Source organism: Halichoerus grypus, chromosome 9 (genome assembly GCF_964656455.1).
Source record: "Halichoerus grypus chromosome 9, mHalGry1.hap1.1, whole genome shotgun sequence".
In the NCBI taxonomy this organism is placed as follows: Eukaryota; Metazoa; Chordata; class Mammalia; order Carnivora; family Phocidae; genus Halichoerus; species Halichoerus grypus.
In genome coordinates, this window is record NC_135720.1 from 28,324,630 (window position 1) to 28,339,455 (window position 14,826).

General features: G+C 36.3%; 1 protein-coding gene across 2 annotated transcripts in view; it reads right to left on the bottom strand.

Annotated features, from left to right (window-relative positions):
* The window catches only part of PDE7B (phosphodiesterase 7B), a 314,573-nt gene that overhangs the window by 197,874 nt on the left and 101,873 nt on the right, over positions 1–14,826 (bottom strand). The window contains exon 2 of one of the 2 annotated variants that reach the window (XM_036097470.2): positions 9,723–9,783. In XM_036097470.2, coding sequence (XP_035953363.1) covers positions 9,723–9,783 — 61 coding nt within the window. Of the gene's footprint in view, positions 1–9,722; positions 9,805–14,826 lie in introns of those variants that run through there. The other variant, XM_036097471.2, reaches the window with a different exon arrangement.

The following is a 14,826-nucleotide window of genomic DNA, read 5'->3' on the forward strand; positions in this document are numbered from 1 at the left end:
TGATATGTTGTCACCGGATCACTGTTCTGAGCTGCAGACTCCCTACTATATCCGAGAGTTCCTTCAGCATCTCAGGTCTGCTGTGTCCAAAATATAACTCATCATTTCTCCCACTTGCAAATCTGATTTTCTTGGACTGTCCATTGGGGAAGGTTGTCTGAGAGAGGGTGAAACAGCACCTCTATTTAACTACATTTCCTATACTCAATCCATTATAAAGTTCTAGCATCCCCCTTCAAAGTCTCCTGAATTTTGTGCCTCTTCTCCTCCTTGGTGTTGTCTCCGTTTGGGCAGGACTCATCATTTCTCACCTGATTATTACTGCGATTTCCTAAACTGGCCTCTCTTTCTCCAGTCTTGTCCTCCTCCAGGGCATTCTCTAGCTAACCCGGGGATCCGTCTGAAACATGTATCTCACATTTAGCTCCTCGGCTTGAACATCCTTAAATGGTTCTTTGTCCTGTTATAAGGCCTTTTAAATCTGCCTCACCTTCCTTTCCACCTTGATTATCTTATCATTTCTTTCCTCTGACTCTATTCTTCAGGCATAATGACTTACAGTTTCTCTATTTGGTCACATTAAGCCTCCTGCACCTGCTGCTTCTTCTGCCTGGAAATGCCAATGTCTTTTCCAGCAGGCTGCCCCTCCCCAACCTCCACAGGACTGTCTGCTGCTTCTCCTTGACACTCACTTCCTTATCACCTCTTGCACAGGCCTTTCTGACACTACTCCATCCTCCCCCTTCCACAAGACCCTGGTCCATCCTTCTTATGGTCTATCATGCCATGTTGTCTTGTCTGTGTAGTTGTCCATGCCCCACTAGATTGGAAACTTGACGGCAGGCACCAGAACTTCAGTGTCTTCACATCCCTACCCTGGTACGACATATGTTTTTATAAATACTTGATGATTGAATAAAATTTTTGAAGTGTAGCTTTGGATGAAGGGTCTCTGCCTTCAGAGAGAAAATGAAACTAATACAAGACTGACACTTCTATCACTTAGGGGTTTGATAGCTTCAGTTCTGATTGAGTGCCCCTTGTGTGTGTTGTTATTCTCAGCTAGCTCTTGTCGGAGCCATGGCTCCCAGCTGCATTCAGAAGCAGATGTTTTGTTGATGTGGAGATGCTGCAGCGTTCCACAGCAAGCAACCGTGAGACTAGGAGACTTATATTTCTTATGCAAGGCAATAATGACTTCCAAAAAAATTTTTAAAAGTTAGTAAGATAATGTAGAAAAACCTTTAAATCATAAACCTCAGGGTAAAATAATTTTCTGTATATTCCTATAAACATAAAGAAGACAAAATAATGGGCCTCCTCCTGTTTTCTCAACACAATGTTCCATTTGCAGAGGAATAAACAGTCACGATAGGGATTCTACCTGCTCATTATATCAACTTTCAGAGTACCCCTAGCTGAGGGTTGAGCATATGGTAGTGCTCAAGAAATATTTGTTAGTCCCCTGATTCTTAGGCTAGATTCTAACTGTCTATTTGAGGAGAACTACATATTTATCATCCCTGTAACCTAAAGTAATATGCTTGGAAAACTGCCAGCTAGTTCATGTAGGAGCTGACCTATCCCTTGGCTGAGGTAGCAGATGGTTTTAAATGCTATATCACCCGGTTTTTGATACATCTAGTCTGTGCCCTGCAGATGGTGATGCTTTTCTCACAAATGCATTAACAGGTATCCATTCAGCAAATATTGGGTCCCTATTACAGGCTAGGTGGCCAGAGACTGTTCCAGATGCTGGACACTCAGCAGTGACTAAAACTAAGTCCTTGCTTTCACCATATTCTCATTCTGCGTGGTAGGGTGATGCTGCAACACAGCGATTAACAGACAAATGTAAAATATGTCATTTGGTGATAAGTGCAATGAAACATAAAACAAAGCAGACCCTGAGTAAGTGATGGGGATAATGCCCCCACCCTTTTCTTGGAAATATCCAGGTTTCAATATGCTCTCTTTTGAAAGATAGAGAATATCATCCATGAACAGGCATATAGGAATAATGAATTGATTTGTCCATATGATGTGAATGAAGTGCTTTGTAAGTGTAAGTTAAAGTTAATTCAAATTCCTGAGGCTTTAATCTTGATAAATCAAAGTTAAGCAACTTGAAACTTTTGTTTTTAAATATAGACCTTCACTTTTAAGGTCAGGGACACATAAAATAGCTCTTACAATAATCTTTCTTTAATAACCTATGAGGCTAAGATGCTTATTTCTAGATTGCAAATATGCACTTGAAAATATCTATTTACTTGAACCAAATTGAAATAGTTTAAAGATTTATTTATTTATTTGAGAGAGAGAGACAGAGACAGAGAGCACTAGTGGGAGGGGCAGAGGGAGAGGGAGGAAGAATCTCAAGCAGACTCTGTGCTGAGCATGGAGGCCCACACGGGGCTCGATCTCACAACCCTGAGATCATGACCTGGGCTGAAACCAAGAATCACACACTTAATTGACTGAACCATCCAGGCTCCCCCAAATTGAGATAGTTTAATATTTGCAATATATCAAAACTGTCAGTTTGCATATTAAAAGTACTACTAATATCAATGCAAGGACTTAGAACAAATTAGTTGTTAGTATTTAATAAAAATAATACTTACATTTCTAGTACTTCTAAAAGTTTACAGAATTCTGTAATATTTATTGTGTTATTTGATACTCAACAAACCTGATAAGGTACATAATAATATTGTTATTAAGTATTACTTATTACTCCATTTTAGGGAAGAATAAACTGAAGTTTACAAACTTTAAGTGACTTGCCTATAGCCAGAGTTTTTAGCTGGTACCAAATCTTTATTTTTTTTTTATTTTTTTTAAGGATTTTACTTATTTATTTGAGAGAGAGAATGACAGACGGAGAGCAGGAGAGGGAAGAGAGTCAGAGGGAGAAGCAGACCCCCTGCTGAGCAGGGAGCCCGATATGGGACTCGATCCCGGGACTCCAGGATCATGACCTGAGCCGAAGGCAGTCGCTTAACCAACTGAGCCACCCAGGCGCCCTGGTACCAAATCTTTAAATACCCTGTTCTTTCCACTGTACCACAGTGGCCCACTTTGATATCAAATATTATTTTGTTCTAAAACAGATTGTGTATTAATTTTGAGAAAAAGATCTATGGACCTCAAAATTGTCTATATGCAAAAATTATATGCTGATGCTAGTGAGAAAAGCAAAATATTAATATCAAAAACTCCCCATGTTATTAGACGACAAAGTTCCAAAACATGAAAAAATATCAATTTTTGCTAGTATAAAAGATGACAATGCTGTTTTACTTCTTAAATAAAATACTATGATATCTAGTATCAAATGGAAAAGATTAAATGAACATATTTAAAAAAAATCAAACCTAGAATTCAGGTCATGAGGTTCAAATATATGTTGAGTTAAAATTATTTAATTTCACAAGTATCTGGTGAATGGCAGTACTTAACAACTGCCCAGTAGAAACTAGTTTATAGAGTATTCTATAAAATTTTAGAACTAAAAAAACACTCTCTAAAGAAAAGAGACCAGAGTTCTCTCTTATCTGATACTTCTGCTCTTTTTAGAGCTAATGACAGCAGTCAAACTGTCCACAGTCAGGCCTCCAATTCCTTTTCAATTTATCCTTTCATCATCCCGGTGCCTGAAACACTTCCTGCTCCCTCCTACTCTCCAGCTTTCTTTTATCTGGGCTTTTGAATATGGCCATGCGTCCAGCTAGAATGCTGCCATTTTCTCAGCCTCTGTTTATCCAAATCTATGAGTCTTTATATCTCAGCTGTATGTACCCTTCCCATCTTTTGAAGTCCCAGCATACTTCATCTTTATTATTATTATTGTTATCTTTATTATTATTATTGTTTGTCCTCTCAAGCTGGTGCTGCAGGTTTTGGGGTTCAGGGTTTGAAGCTCTTCCTGGACTGTAAACCCTCCTAGGGCGAGACACATGTCGCATTGACTGTGCATTCCTAGTGCCCAGTACAATACGTTGCATATAAGAGGTATTCAGTGCATATCTGTTAGAAAGAATATTGAATGAGTGCCTTTGAGCTACCACACAATTTTGAAGAATGTATTTGATACTTTTAAAAAGTGTTCTCACATTTATATAATGTTCCGCTTTTCAGTTGCTTTTCTAAACACTATTAATGTCATCAATAAATAATTTATTATTTTTTATTATCACTGATTTGTTTACTTTCAATTGTTTATTATTTATTTACCAATTTATTGATGCATAAATGATATTTAGGACATTACAGCAGGCAAAGGTCTCCTCATGGAACATTTTATTCTATCACCAGAATAACCCCTCAGCTAGAAAGAACAGATGTTTTGATTTCTACTTTGCAGAAAAACTATAAATTAAAGCCTAAAAGACAAAACATTTTCTATGAGTACACAGTTAATTTTTCAGCAGTGGGACTAGAAAGCAAGTCTCTTCTTGCTTATGTTAAATGCTAATAAAACATTGATTTTATGATATTGTATTGCTTTGAAACTGGTAACCATTTTAACTGATTCATAATAAACTTCAACCAAAAGCCTGACAATAGGAACACCCCTTTCTAAGCTATGGCACTAAAAAACCACATATTTTATGTTCAAATGATAAGACACCAGTCAACATGAAAAAAATCATGCATGAAATAAAAGCAGGATCACTGAAAATTTCAAACTGTAAAATTAAACCTTGATAAAGAGGTTGGAGAAATTTAGCCAACAAAATACCAGAAGTTACAGATGAAAGGAAATGCAAATCAAAACCACAATGAGATATCACCTTACACTTGTCAGAATAGCTCAAATCAAAAAAGACAAGAAATAACAAGTGTTGGTGAAGATGTGGAGAGAAAGGAACTCTTGTGTACTATTGGTAGGAATGCAAACTGGTGCGACCACTCTGGAAAAGAGTAGGAAGTTTTCTCAAAAAATTAAAAATAGAAATACCATATGATCCAATAATTCCACTACTGGGTATTTACCCAAAGAAAACAAAAACACTAATTCAAAAAGATATATGCACCCTTATGTTTATTACAGCATTATTTACAATAGCCAAGTTATGGAAGCAACCTAAATGTCCATCCATAGATGAATGGATAAGGAAGATGTGGTATATACATACACAATGGAATATTACTCAGCCACAAAAAAGAATGAATTTGTGCTATTTGCAACAACATGGCTGGACCTAGAGGGTATTATGCTAAGTGAGATAAGTCAGACTGAGAAAGACAAATACCATATGATTTCACTCAAATGTGGAATCTGAAAAAACAAAACAAATGAATAAACAGATAAACAAAAAGCAGAATCAGACCTACAAATATAAACTGATGGTTGCCAGAGGCTGGGGGTGGAGGGATGGACAAAATGGGTAAAGGGGAGTGGCAGATAAAGGCATCCAGCTATGGAATGAATAAATCGCAGGAATAAAAGGCACTGCCTAGGGAATATAGTCAAAGATATCATAATAATGTTGTATGATGGCACATGGTAGCTACACTTCTGATGAGCACAGCCTAATGTATAGAGAAGTTGAATCATTGTGTTGTACACCTAATGTAATATTGTGCGTTAACTACACTCAAAATAATTTAAAAAAATTAGAACCACCTCCCCAAAGACAACAAATTAAGGCTTACTATTTAAGAGAATCTCCCTCTAAGAATAAGGAGAAAGAAGCAGTTATAAGAGCCATCAAGTCTGATGGGGAATTCATTTTTGAAAGTTTCTCTCCCCAAGATTTATCATTTCACAGAGTGAGGTTAGCAAGTGGACTAAGAAGTGAATCAACATTGCTCATTTTATGTAATTTTTAAAAATACACTTGGCTCTTTGTGAATCAGTTTGGATCATTATATTTAAAAAGTAAAATCCTTTTAGTAGCTCATCATACTTTATACATTACTTGTGGAATGAGAGCTAATTTCTCTTCCACTTCCTTTTTCCTTTGGTATCAGTTCATTATACCTAATTAAGATACAAGTCTTGCTATATACCCTTTGATACAGTTATATGAGCTTCTGAGGTTAGTTTGGGCTTAAGAGAAATCTTATGGCTAAATTTTTAAAAAGGAGGGAGGTGGGGAGGTAGGAGTTTTAAACGTACGCCCTAAGGATGAAGGAAAGAAGAAAGCAACATTTATTACAATTTGGTGCTTAACTCAATTGCCCACGTTTGCTCTCTCTGAGGGAATTCTAAGGAATGAATACTCAATACTCAGTGTAGTCAGCCCTGCAGTACATCTTTATTTATCTTCATATCCAACACGAACCATTCCCCTGAACCCAGAAATGATTCCCTGTAAGATCTATACATGACAGTTTTTTGCTCCCACTTAAAACTGCATTGAATTTGTGTTTCAGAGCAACTCAAGGTGAATTTTACACTTATGTCTCATTTAATGCAATGAGCCAGAAGCACAACTTTGGTGAGGATGGCTTACTTCTGGAAGTCATGAGCTACACAGCTTAACACACACACTCAAAGTATTTTTTATAATGATCTGGGGACACACCAGTTGGTGAGAAGGAAACTGCAAATGGTATCCCTGGCTAGTGACCCTCTTCCATATTCCATCTCAACTGTGTGGAACCAGAGCACAGCGAGGAGCTGGGCAGACACCCCAAAAAGGGAAAAGAGGGGAATCTTGGGGGTTACAGTGAGCCCCAAACTTCACAATTTAAAATTGTGGATGTCTCAGGTTGGCTTCCCTTCGGGATCTCAGTTCTGAGGTGGCATAAAGACCAGAGGTGAAGGTTTGGAAATGTTTGGTTTGGTTTTCTTGATTGGAAATTCTGATTTATTCATAAAAATGTTATAGCATTACCTGTAAAAATACAAATTATGCTCATGATTGGCAACACTTAGAAAACTTAATAGTCCCTTAAAATATCAGAGTCTATCTTTTACTGTTGGAGATATAACGTTTTCTCAAGAAATGCTTTAGGAAGTCATAAGGGCCTGATCACAGGTTCCTCTCAAAGGAAGCAACGAACACTTCAGATAATGGTGAAGAGGTGTTTTGTTGTTGTGTGAATATAAATGCCCTTTCTTGATGAAATATAAGATATGGTCTCATTTACAGTGAGTTACATGTTCATAACTTGGTTTTCTCTTGTTTTAAGGGAGTAAACCTTTCAACTTCACTTCTTTTCTTATTATCTTGCACAGCATTGTTGTGAAATGGTGGCCCTTGGGTTTTAGGGGGACACCTGCTCATGGTGGGTTATCTGTGTGTGTTGATATCCATAACAATTTAATAATTTCTTTTTGTACTCTCTTTCATCTAAGATTTCAAAGGACTTTGTAAATGTTTCAATTAAATTTTGTAGCAATCCTCTTAAAAAGCTAAGTAGGAAAAAGTCTAAGCCTTCTTGGATGTAAGCTCCTTGAGGGCACAATTTTCACTGTGTGAATATATCAAGCTTTCTAGGCATGCTATTATTTTTGACACCACATAAATATCTACCACCCATTTTAAAGGTAAAATGCACAAATGTTCTTCCTATTTCATCTTTATTTTTCCTGTGTCCTCAAACTAATAAAAACTTTCATTCTCACAATTACTTTATATTATTTAGTTCTATATCACTAAGAATATAGAAATCTAATAAACTAATGAAATCTACAAGCTTAATAATACACTGCTATAACCAAGACTATTCATATTTTGAAAGAGATGTCATGCCTTAATTTGCTTAGAATAAATGATCTAATTATGTAAGGTGTTTAGGATAGACTCCACCTGTCATATATTCAAGTGTTCAATTAATTATAATTGTGATGACAGTAAGAGTAATACGGAACTGATTAATAAAGTATAGTTCTAAGTTCTGAATATTGTGTAATCAGTCAGATTCACTGGGGATGCATTTCGTGGCCAGGAATGTGTTCTGGCAGCTATATAAACCATTCCATATAATCTAGAAGAGATGGGAAGATGATTGGTGTTACTTTAAGGGAAGACAAATCTATAGGCAGTAGTAGACAGTCTGTTGCTGTTCCTGTCCTTGCTATAAACTAAACAAGTAACTCACAGGGAAACCAGGACACAGGAGAATTCAGGCAAAAAGATAATGCGCTCATGTGCTTAAAATCATTATGAGTTAAAAAAATTGATTGGAATTACTAGATTAGGTAGAATCATATAATATTTTAATAGTATTAAGGTACCCTATTTGACCATTTACCTCAATTTTATTATCTATAAAATGAGGATAATAATAGCACCAACTTCATCCTATTATTGCAAAAATTAAATGAGTTAATTGATGAATAGGTTTGATGTAATGGTGAGATGTTTTCCCAAATCCAAGGTTGGGACATAATGGCTGGACAAAGGAATTTTTTTCTGCCTATCTATCTATCTATCATCTATCTATCTATCTATCTAACTATCTATCTATCTCATAAGGAATACTGGATATTTGAAATGTTTGTATAGATGCTATGCTATGTTCATTGGTATGCATTTCTAGTAAAATACTCATTTTCCAATGGATATGTTACTCTATAGCTATCATCTTAATTCAAATGAAAACATGTAAGAACTGCAACAAAGATTTAAAACACTAGTACAAGAAAATGAGGAGGATCAAGAAGTTGGGAAATATGGTATCTGTTTTTGTTTATTAGTTTTTTGTTTTTGTGTTTTTGGTTGTTTTTCAAGCCATGAGCAATCTTTGGTTAGTATTACCCGATTATCTTGGATTACACATTATCAAGACCTTCCATGCCTCTATCTTGCTGGCTGCTTTAGAGTCATCTCACCAATAACCTAGGCTGCCAACATATGAGTTAGCCAGAGAAAATGGAAGGAGTTAGAACAAATCCTTTTGTTCTTTGCTAACGAGTATTGCTCAAGATTGGAAAGGACAAGAGTAAAATTTTGGTGAAAGTCAAATTTAAGGATTATTTTTATTTATCCAAGCTATTGTTTTATTTTATTTTAATAATTAACCAAAGCTTATCAGACATAGCTTAGTGATTTAAATAAGTTTAAATACTATACTTAAACTTAACAGTTTAAAAATGTTCATGTCATGATTTGGACAATTTCTTACTTTGAGGTGAAGTGCATTACTTATATTCTCTGTACTAGTTTTCTAATCTATAAAATGAGGAAAATCATATCAACTTCATTTCTTACCAGAATATTATATATTAAAGAGTTTGTGAAAGGCATTGATGATAGATCACCCCACAAGAACAAATGATTTTTCATTACAATGTTGCAATTTTGTTACAGAGGCAATGTGAGTAATTGTTGTGCTAACTTTAAATTAGTTCATATGTATATTTCTCCCAGGCACTGTAAGACCTTTGTGCTGTGATGTAAATTCTTAATAGTTTACTTACTTAACTTATCATTTCTACTTTAGGAATTACAGTGTGATTCTTACTTTTTCATCACATTTGCTTCACTACAAAGCACCCAATTCTATGTTATGCTGATGATCCAAGAATAATTCTGCCAGACTCAGAAGGATTGTTCCTGACTTACTAACAGTTAATAAAATCAAAACCTTTTTATCATCAAGTGTTCCACATATAAATGTATTATCCCGATCTATACACCTATAAAAAGCCTAAAAGCCTCTGTAATATGCAACAAGAGACTGTCAGTAGGCGACGGAACAACAGGAAGTCCACGTGACATTAACATACTTAATATATCGAAAATGAGAAGCCTTCTTACCTAGCATGCAAACACATTTGACATTCTGATCAGGGTTTTCAAACAAGATTTCTCCACACCTCTGAAAGAGAAAGAAAGCCATAATTATTTTAAGATTTTATATCAGTGTTCCCAAGGCAATGTGTCTTTGCAACCGGACATCACCATAACTTCATTCTACTTTTCATATTTTGCTTGGTTAGTTGAGTCGATGGATTTGTGTCAGGAGCAGAGATTTTCCTGGTAGTAAAATATTCGGGAGGTAAGTTGGGATAGGTTGTTCCTTCATGCCTTGTGACTCTGCCTGAGGCTGATTTTGTGTGCTCTTCTGAGGAGTTGTGGCCAGAGATGCATTCGGTGTCTGATGTTTTCTATTTCAGTGGAAGATATGCAATCTTTAGATCTAATAATCTGAGGTTAATCACTCTCAAAATTGGTCCTTATTCAGACTGAAATTATTCTACACTACCCACTCTGCAGTCAAACGCAGATACTGTAAGCACAAAACTAGGTGGCCTATACTGAACTCTCTGAACCTGAAGGAAACAAATAAGGAAATGATGAAAAAGTGGCCCTAGTAATGCTCTTCCTGAACTCACAGACTCATGAAAATAGCAACTTTCTTATCTATATCTTAGTTTTAACTTGCTTGTTAAAAGTTTTGTGCAAGGTAAACTCTGGAGATAACAATCAAGTATTAAGAATGGACTACATGTATGTATATGACTGACAAATGGTTAGTACCTGAATATATATAAATAAACCCTCCAAAATCGATAAGAAAATAGCAAATAATCCAATAGAAAAATGGATAAAGGAACAAGCAATGCATGGAAGGGGGGATCTGAATGGTCAATAAACACAGAGAATAAATTCAACCACACTAATAACCAAGAACCAGCAAATTAAAGATAAAATGAGATCTATTTTGAATTCCTATGTGTGGCAAAACTTAGGAGTCTGGTAAGAACAATTGTTATCAAAAATGTATGGAAAAGGGTACTCTCACACACTAGGGGTTGGAATATAAAATTAGAGAACCACTTTGGAGAAAAATTCACAAAATCTAGTAAAGTTGAAATGTGCATATCCTATGACATAGCAAGTCATCTTCTAGACTGATGACTGGAGAAATTTACTTAAACAACTTTAACGTCCAGCTACAAAACAGATAAATATATTATTCATATATTGAAATACTACATAGTAGTTAAAATAAATGAATTAGGGTTATGCATACCTTAAAAACATAAATTATATATGCATAACATGTACATGTGAATATATAATAATCAATTATATATATATATAAATTATATATATATATAATTATATAATGATAATGTTCCAATCATGTGAAATATATAGCGTTCAAATCATGCAAATACATAAAATTTTCAAACCGTATAAACCATATAAAAATGGTCTCCATTTTATATGAAGTTGAAGATATCTAAAAATAGTACATATTGTTTGTAGATATATTAATTTACAGAAAAAGCATAAAAACAGGCAATGAATAATGAAATCAAATTCAGGGTAAGCAGACGATACACAGAGGATATATGTCATCACTCATAATTATGAAATCCTGTCGTACAAAGGAGGGCAGGTTGAGAGGGGAAAGGGCAACTTGATCACATACGTTCAAACTAGTCCATTTTCTGGGGTGACCTACATCATGCACAGAAAGATGGACATTTGGCTCAGGGCCACGAAAAGGAAGCAAGCTGCTCTGGTGAAGCAAGAGAATGGAGTTCAGAGCAGGGAGGTTGGTTGTGTCTGAAGGTTGCAAGTGGGCAGTGAATATTAGACGGAGAGTCTGTATCATAAGGTTTGTTTTCCTGGCTACTTGGCTGACCTAAATATCATGTGATATTTATCATGCTATTTAATCTCTTCATGCTTCATTTCTTTGGAAGTAACGTCGGGATGCTGATATATGCCACGAAGTCAGATCGGAGAGCAAATGTGAGGATTAACAACCCGTGGAGTCTGATGCAACTGTCTGTTCCTGTTTTGTCTGTGTTTTGGCAAAGGTTAAACCCATTCCAATTGCTAGGATCCATTTCCGCGTTACCTGCTTTTTAAAGTGGTATTTTTATGACCTGAAAGATTTAATAATTATTTTTAAAGGAAAGATCAGAGGTTTCTAAAATGTTCTCAACTTCTTGGCAAAAACCAAAGTGCTAAGCAACTCTATCAATCCATATTCTAGGTCCTATAAGGAAACAACTCTGGAGTGTTCCTTCATCCTTGGTTAATGGCAAAGCCCACTCGTGTGCTGGGGTAGGAGAGCTTTCATTCTTTCATTACAGGCGCTGGAAGCAGATGGTTGGTGGAGGTTGCATGACTTCCCACGGCTATCCAAACCCAAGGGCAACCTTATAGATGCCCCTACAGAGGCAGATGGGTGTGGGTGTGGGTGTGGGGTGGTGCCATGGGGGTCTTGCTCTCTTTCCTAGACATAAATCCAGAACAAGTTTCTGTAACTCCTGAAACATGCATTCCTTAACAGTGATGGCCTGCCTGGGCTCACTGACCACACAAGCTAGTGACTGAGCAGCAGGGGCAGGCATGCTGGCTCTTCAGATGACCACGAAGACAGTCCTCTTCCTTGTCTTCATCTCCCTGGCCATCTGGGAAGTGGCTGAGGCACCTCTAGCTAGTTCTTTAATTGCTCTGCTTTGTAAAGTTACCTAATGATGGTAACAGATTTTAAAGCAATGCCCAGAAGGGAATCTGATTGTTCTCAGGACTTGAAAGAAACCAGATTCTTCCCAGTGCTTTTTCTCATTGATGCCAGTGTTTACAGGGCCTTGGCTGCCAGGCTCATGCTTGCTGTGCAACCTAGGGCGATGACCCAGTTTAAGAGATTAATTGGGCTAAGCCACAGGGTCCGAGTCTCAGAAAACTGCAGGATCTTCCATGGGGGGAAGATCTCATGCCCTATTGAGTTCTCAGGTGCTGCAGCTGTCTCCTCATGGCTCTATCTGGTCATGCATGCTGGGACTTCCCATCTAAGCTCCCTGATGCTGCATGATCCTGACTTTGACCTGGTTCTGATCGCCAGGCTTCTGCCTACTTCTCAAGACCCCATCTCTCCACAGGATCTCCATCTTTGTTTCGTTTTTGTGCCTGATATACTAATACCAACTCTCCTTGTTCTGTCCATCTCTTCCAGCCAACACTACCCCAAATAATAAGGCATAAATATCGAAATCTCCATCCAAGGGTCTGGAGCCCTGCTAGCAACAGAAATCCTCCTGGCATATGTTCTTTTGCAGCACAGAGGGTATCTGCACGTGAACTCTTGTGTGCAATGTTTATTGCCCTCAAGGACACGAAGAATCAAAGCACTTTCATTGTTAGTGCTCCTAATGTGCCTCCTTATTGTAATCTTGATGCCTTGGGGCACCTAGGTGGCTCAGTCGGTTAAGTGTCTGCCTTTGGCTCAGGTCATGATCTCAAGGTCTTGGCTCCTTGTTCAGTGGGGGGTCTGTTTCTCCCTCTCCCTCTCCCTCTGTGCACGCTCTCTCTCTCTCTCTCAAATAAATAAATAAAATCCTTTAAAAAAAAAAAAATCCTGATGCCTTATACTTACCAGGCCCTTAAAAAAGATTTGTGGACTAGCGGACACTGATTTAGCCCATACTCTGGGCTAAGCAAGCATTGTTCCAAGTGCTATACATCTACCATCTAATCCTTTCATTATACTCTTTTAAGACAGTAGAAAATTGAGGCCAAGAGAGTTCCACTCACTACAGAGTACGCCCCTCCTGTGAGTGAGAGAATGAAAGCTGACAGCTTTCCTGATGTTTGACTAGTATACACAGATTCTTAAATATTGGCTATTGTTGGTCTCCTCACTGCCTTGGTCTAGGAGACTATTTACAACGATTTACATCCCCTCCCCTCACTCATTAGCCACTCGTTGTTTGCCTGAGTTTCAGCCTATCAGAGCACAGGCTTTGCACTACATTGATCTAAGTTCAAATCCTGTTGCTGCCTTCACTTACCAACTATACTACTGTGGACAATTTGTTTAGTTTTCATCAAACTTGCTTTCTCACTTGTAAAAAAGGCAATCTTGTCTACGTCTTATTTTCATTATGTTTAGTTTTAATTCATTGTGAACAAGAATGTACTAATTTAAATTACTGCAGATGAGATTGTAATACAAATACAAATACAAATTAGTAAATCTAACTTATTCATTAAATTATATTTTAATTCTCATATTATGAGGATTAAAAAATGAACATTTCTAATTTAAGAAGTCAGAATATTTCACAATTTTGTTGCTAATTCCTATATATTACAAATTTTCTATATTAAATATAAAATTCGCCTTTTAGTAAGGAAGAAAAAGATGGATGATCTATATGATATATATAATACTACATCTTAGTATTTTTAATTAAAAATATTTAATTTCTATTAGTTAAATCATGTTTCTGCAAAATGTGCAAAAAATATATTTCCCTTAAATGAACTATATTTTTTCATTACTTTCATAATAAAATTAGTTATGAAAAATTGATATTAGGTGTAATTTTTACAAATCACACTAAAGTATTCAGCAAACCTCTTTTTCTTAAGGGAAGTTTATAGCTGAAATGAAAATATTTAAATATTAATAACAGCAACTATTATACTCAAAAGAAATAAAAAACGCTTGAAAAAAAGAAATTAAAAAACATTAAAGATAGTGAAAAGTTCATGCATTATTCAACTGGCAGCACTTCTAGCATTCTTAAATCAGTTAGTATTTTTCCTGCTTCAAATAAGACTTCATACTTTTTTTATTTTTCTGAATATTTCTTATCGCTTCAATATATTAGTCTCTCAGCAGGCCTCCAGCAATTAATCTTTGTAGGGCAGGTGTCTTAATATCTTTGGATGGGAGAAACATTAGCAAACAAAACCCAAAACAGAAATCCTCATTGCTTAGGGTGGTTTGTCTTACTGCCAGCTGAGGCAATAACTGTTTCCTGCAAGTAGGTAATGTTAAATGCTATCAGCAAATAATTAAAAGGCTGTGCTTCTTTGATTATTTTCTTCCCATATTATAGCTATTTTTTTAAGTAGAAAGGCATTTAATATGTGAAATTAGGTGCTTATA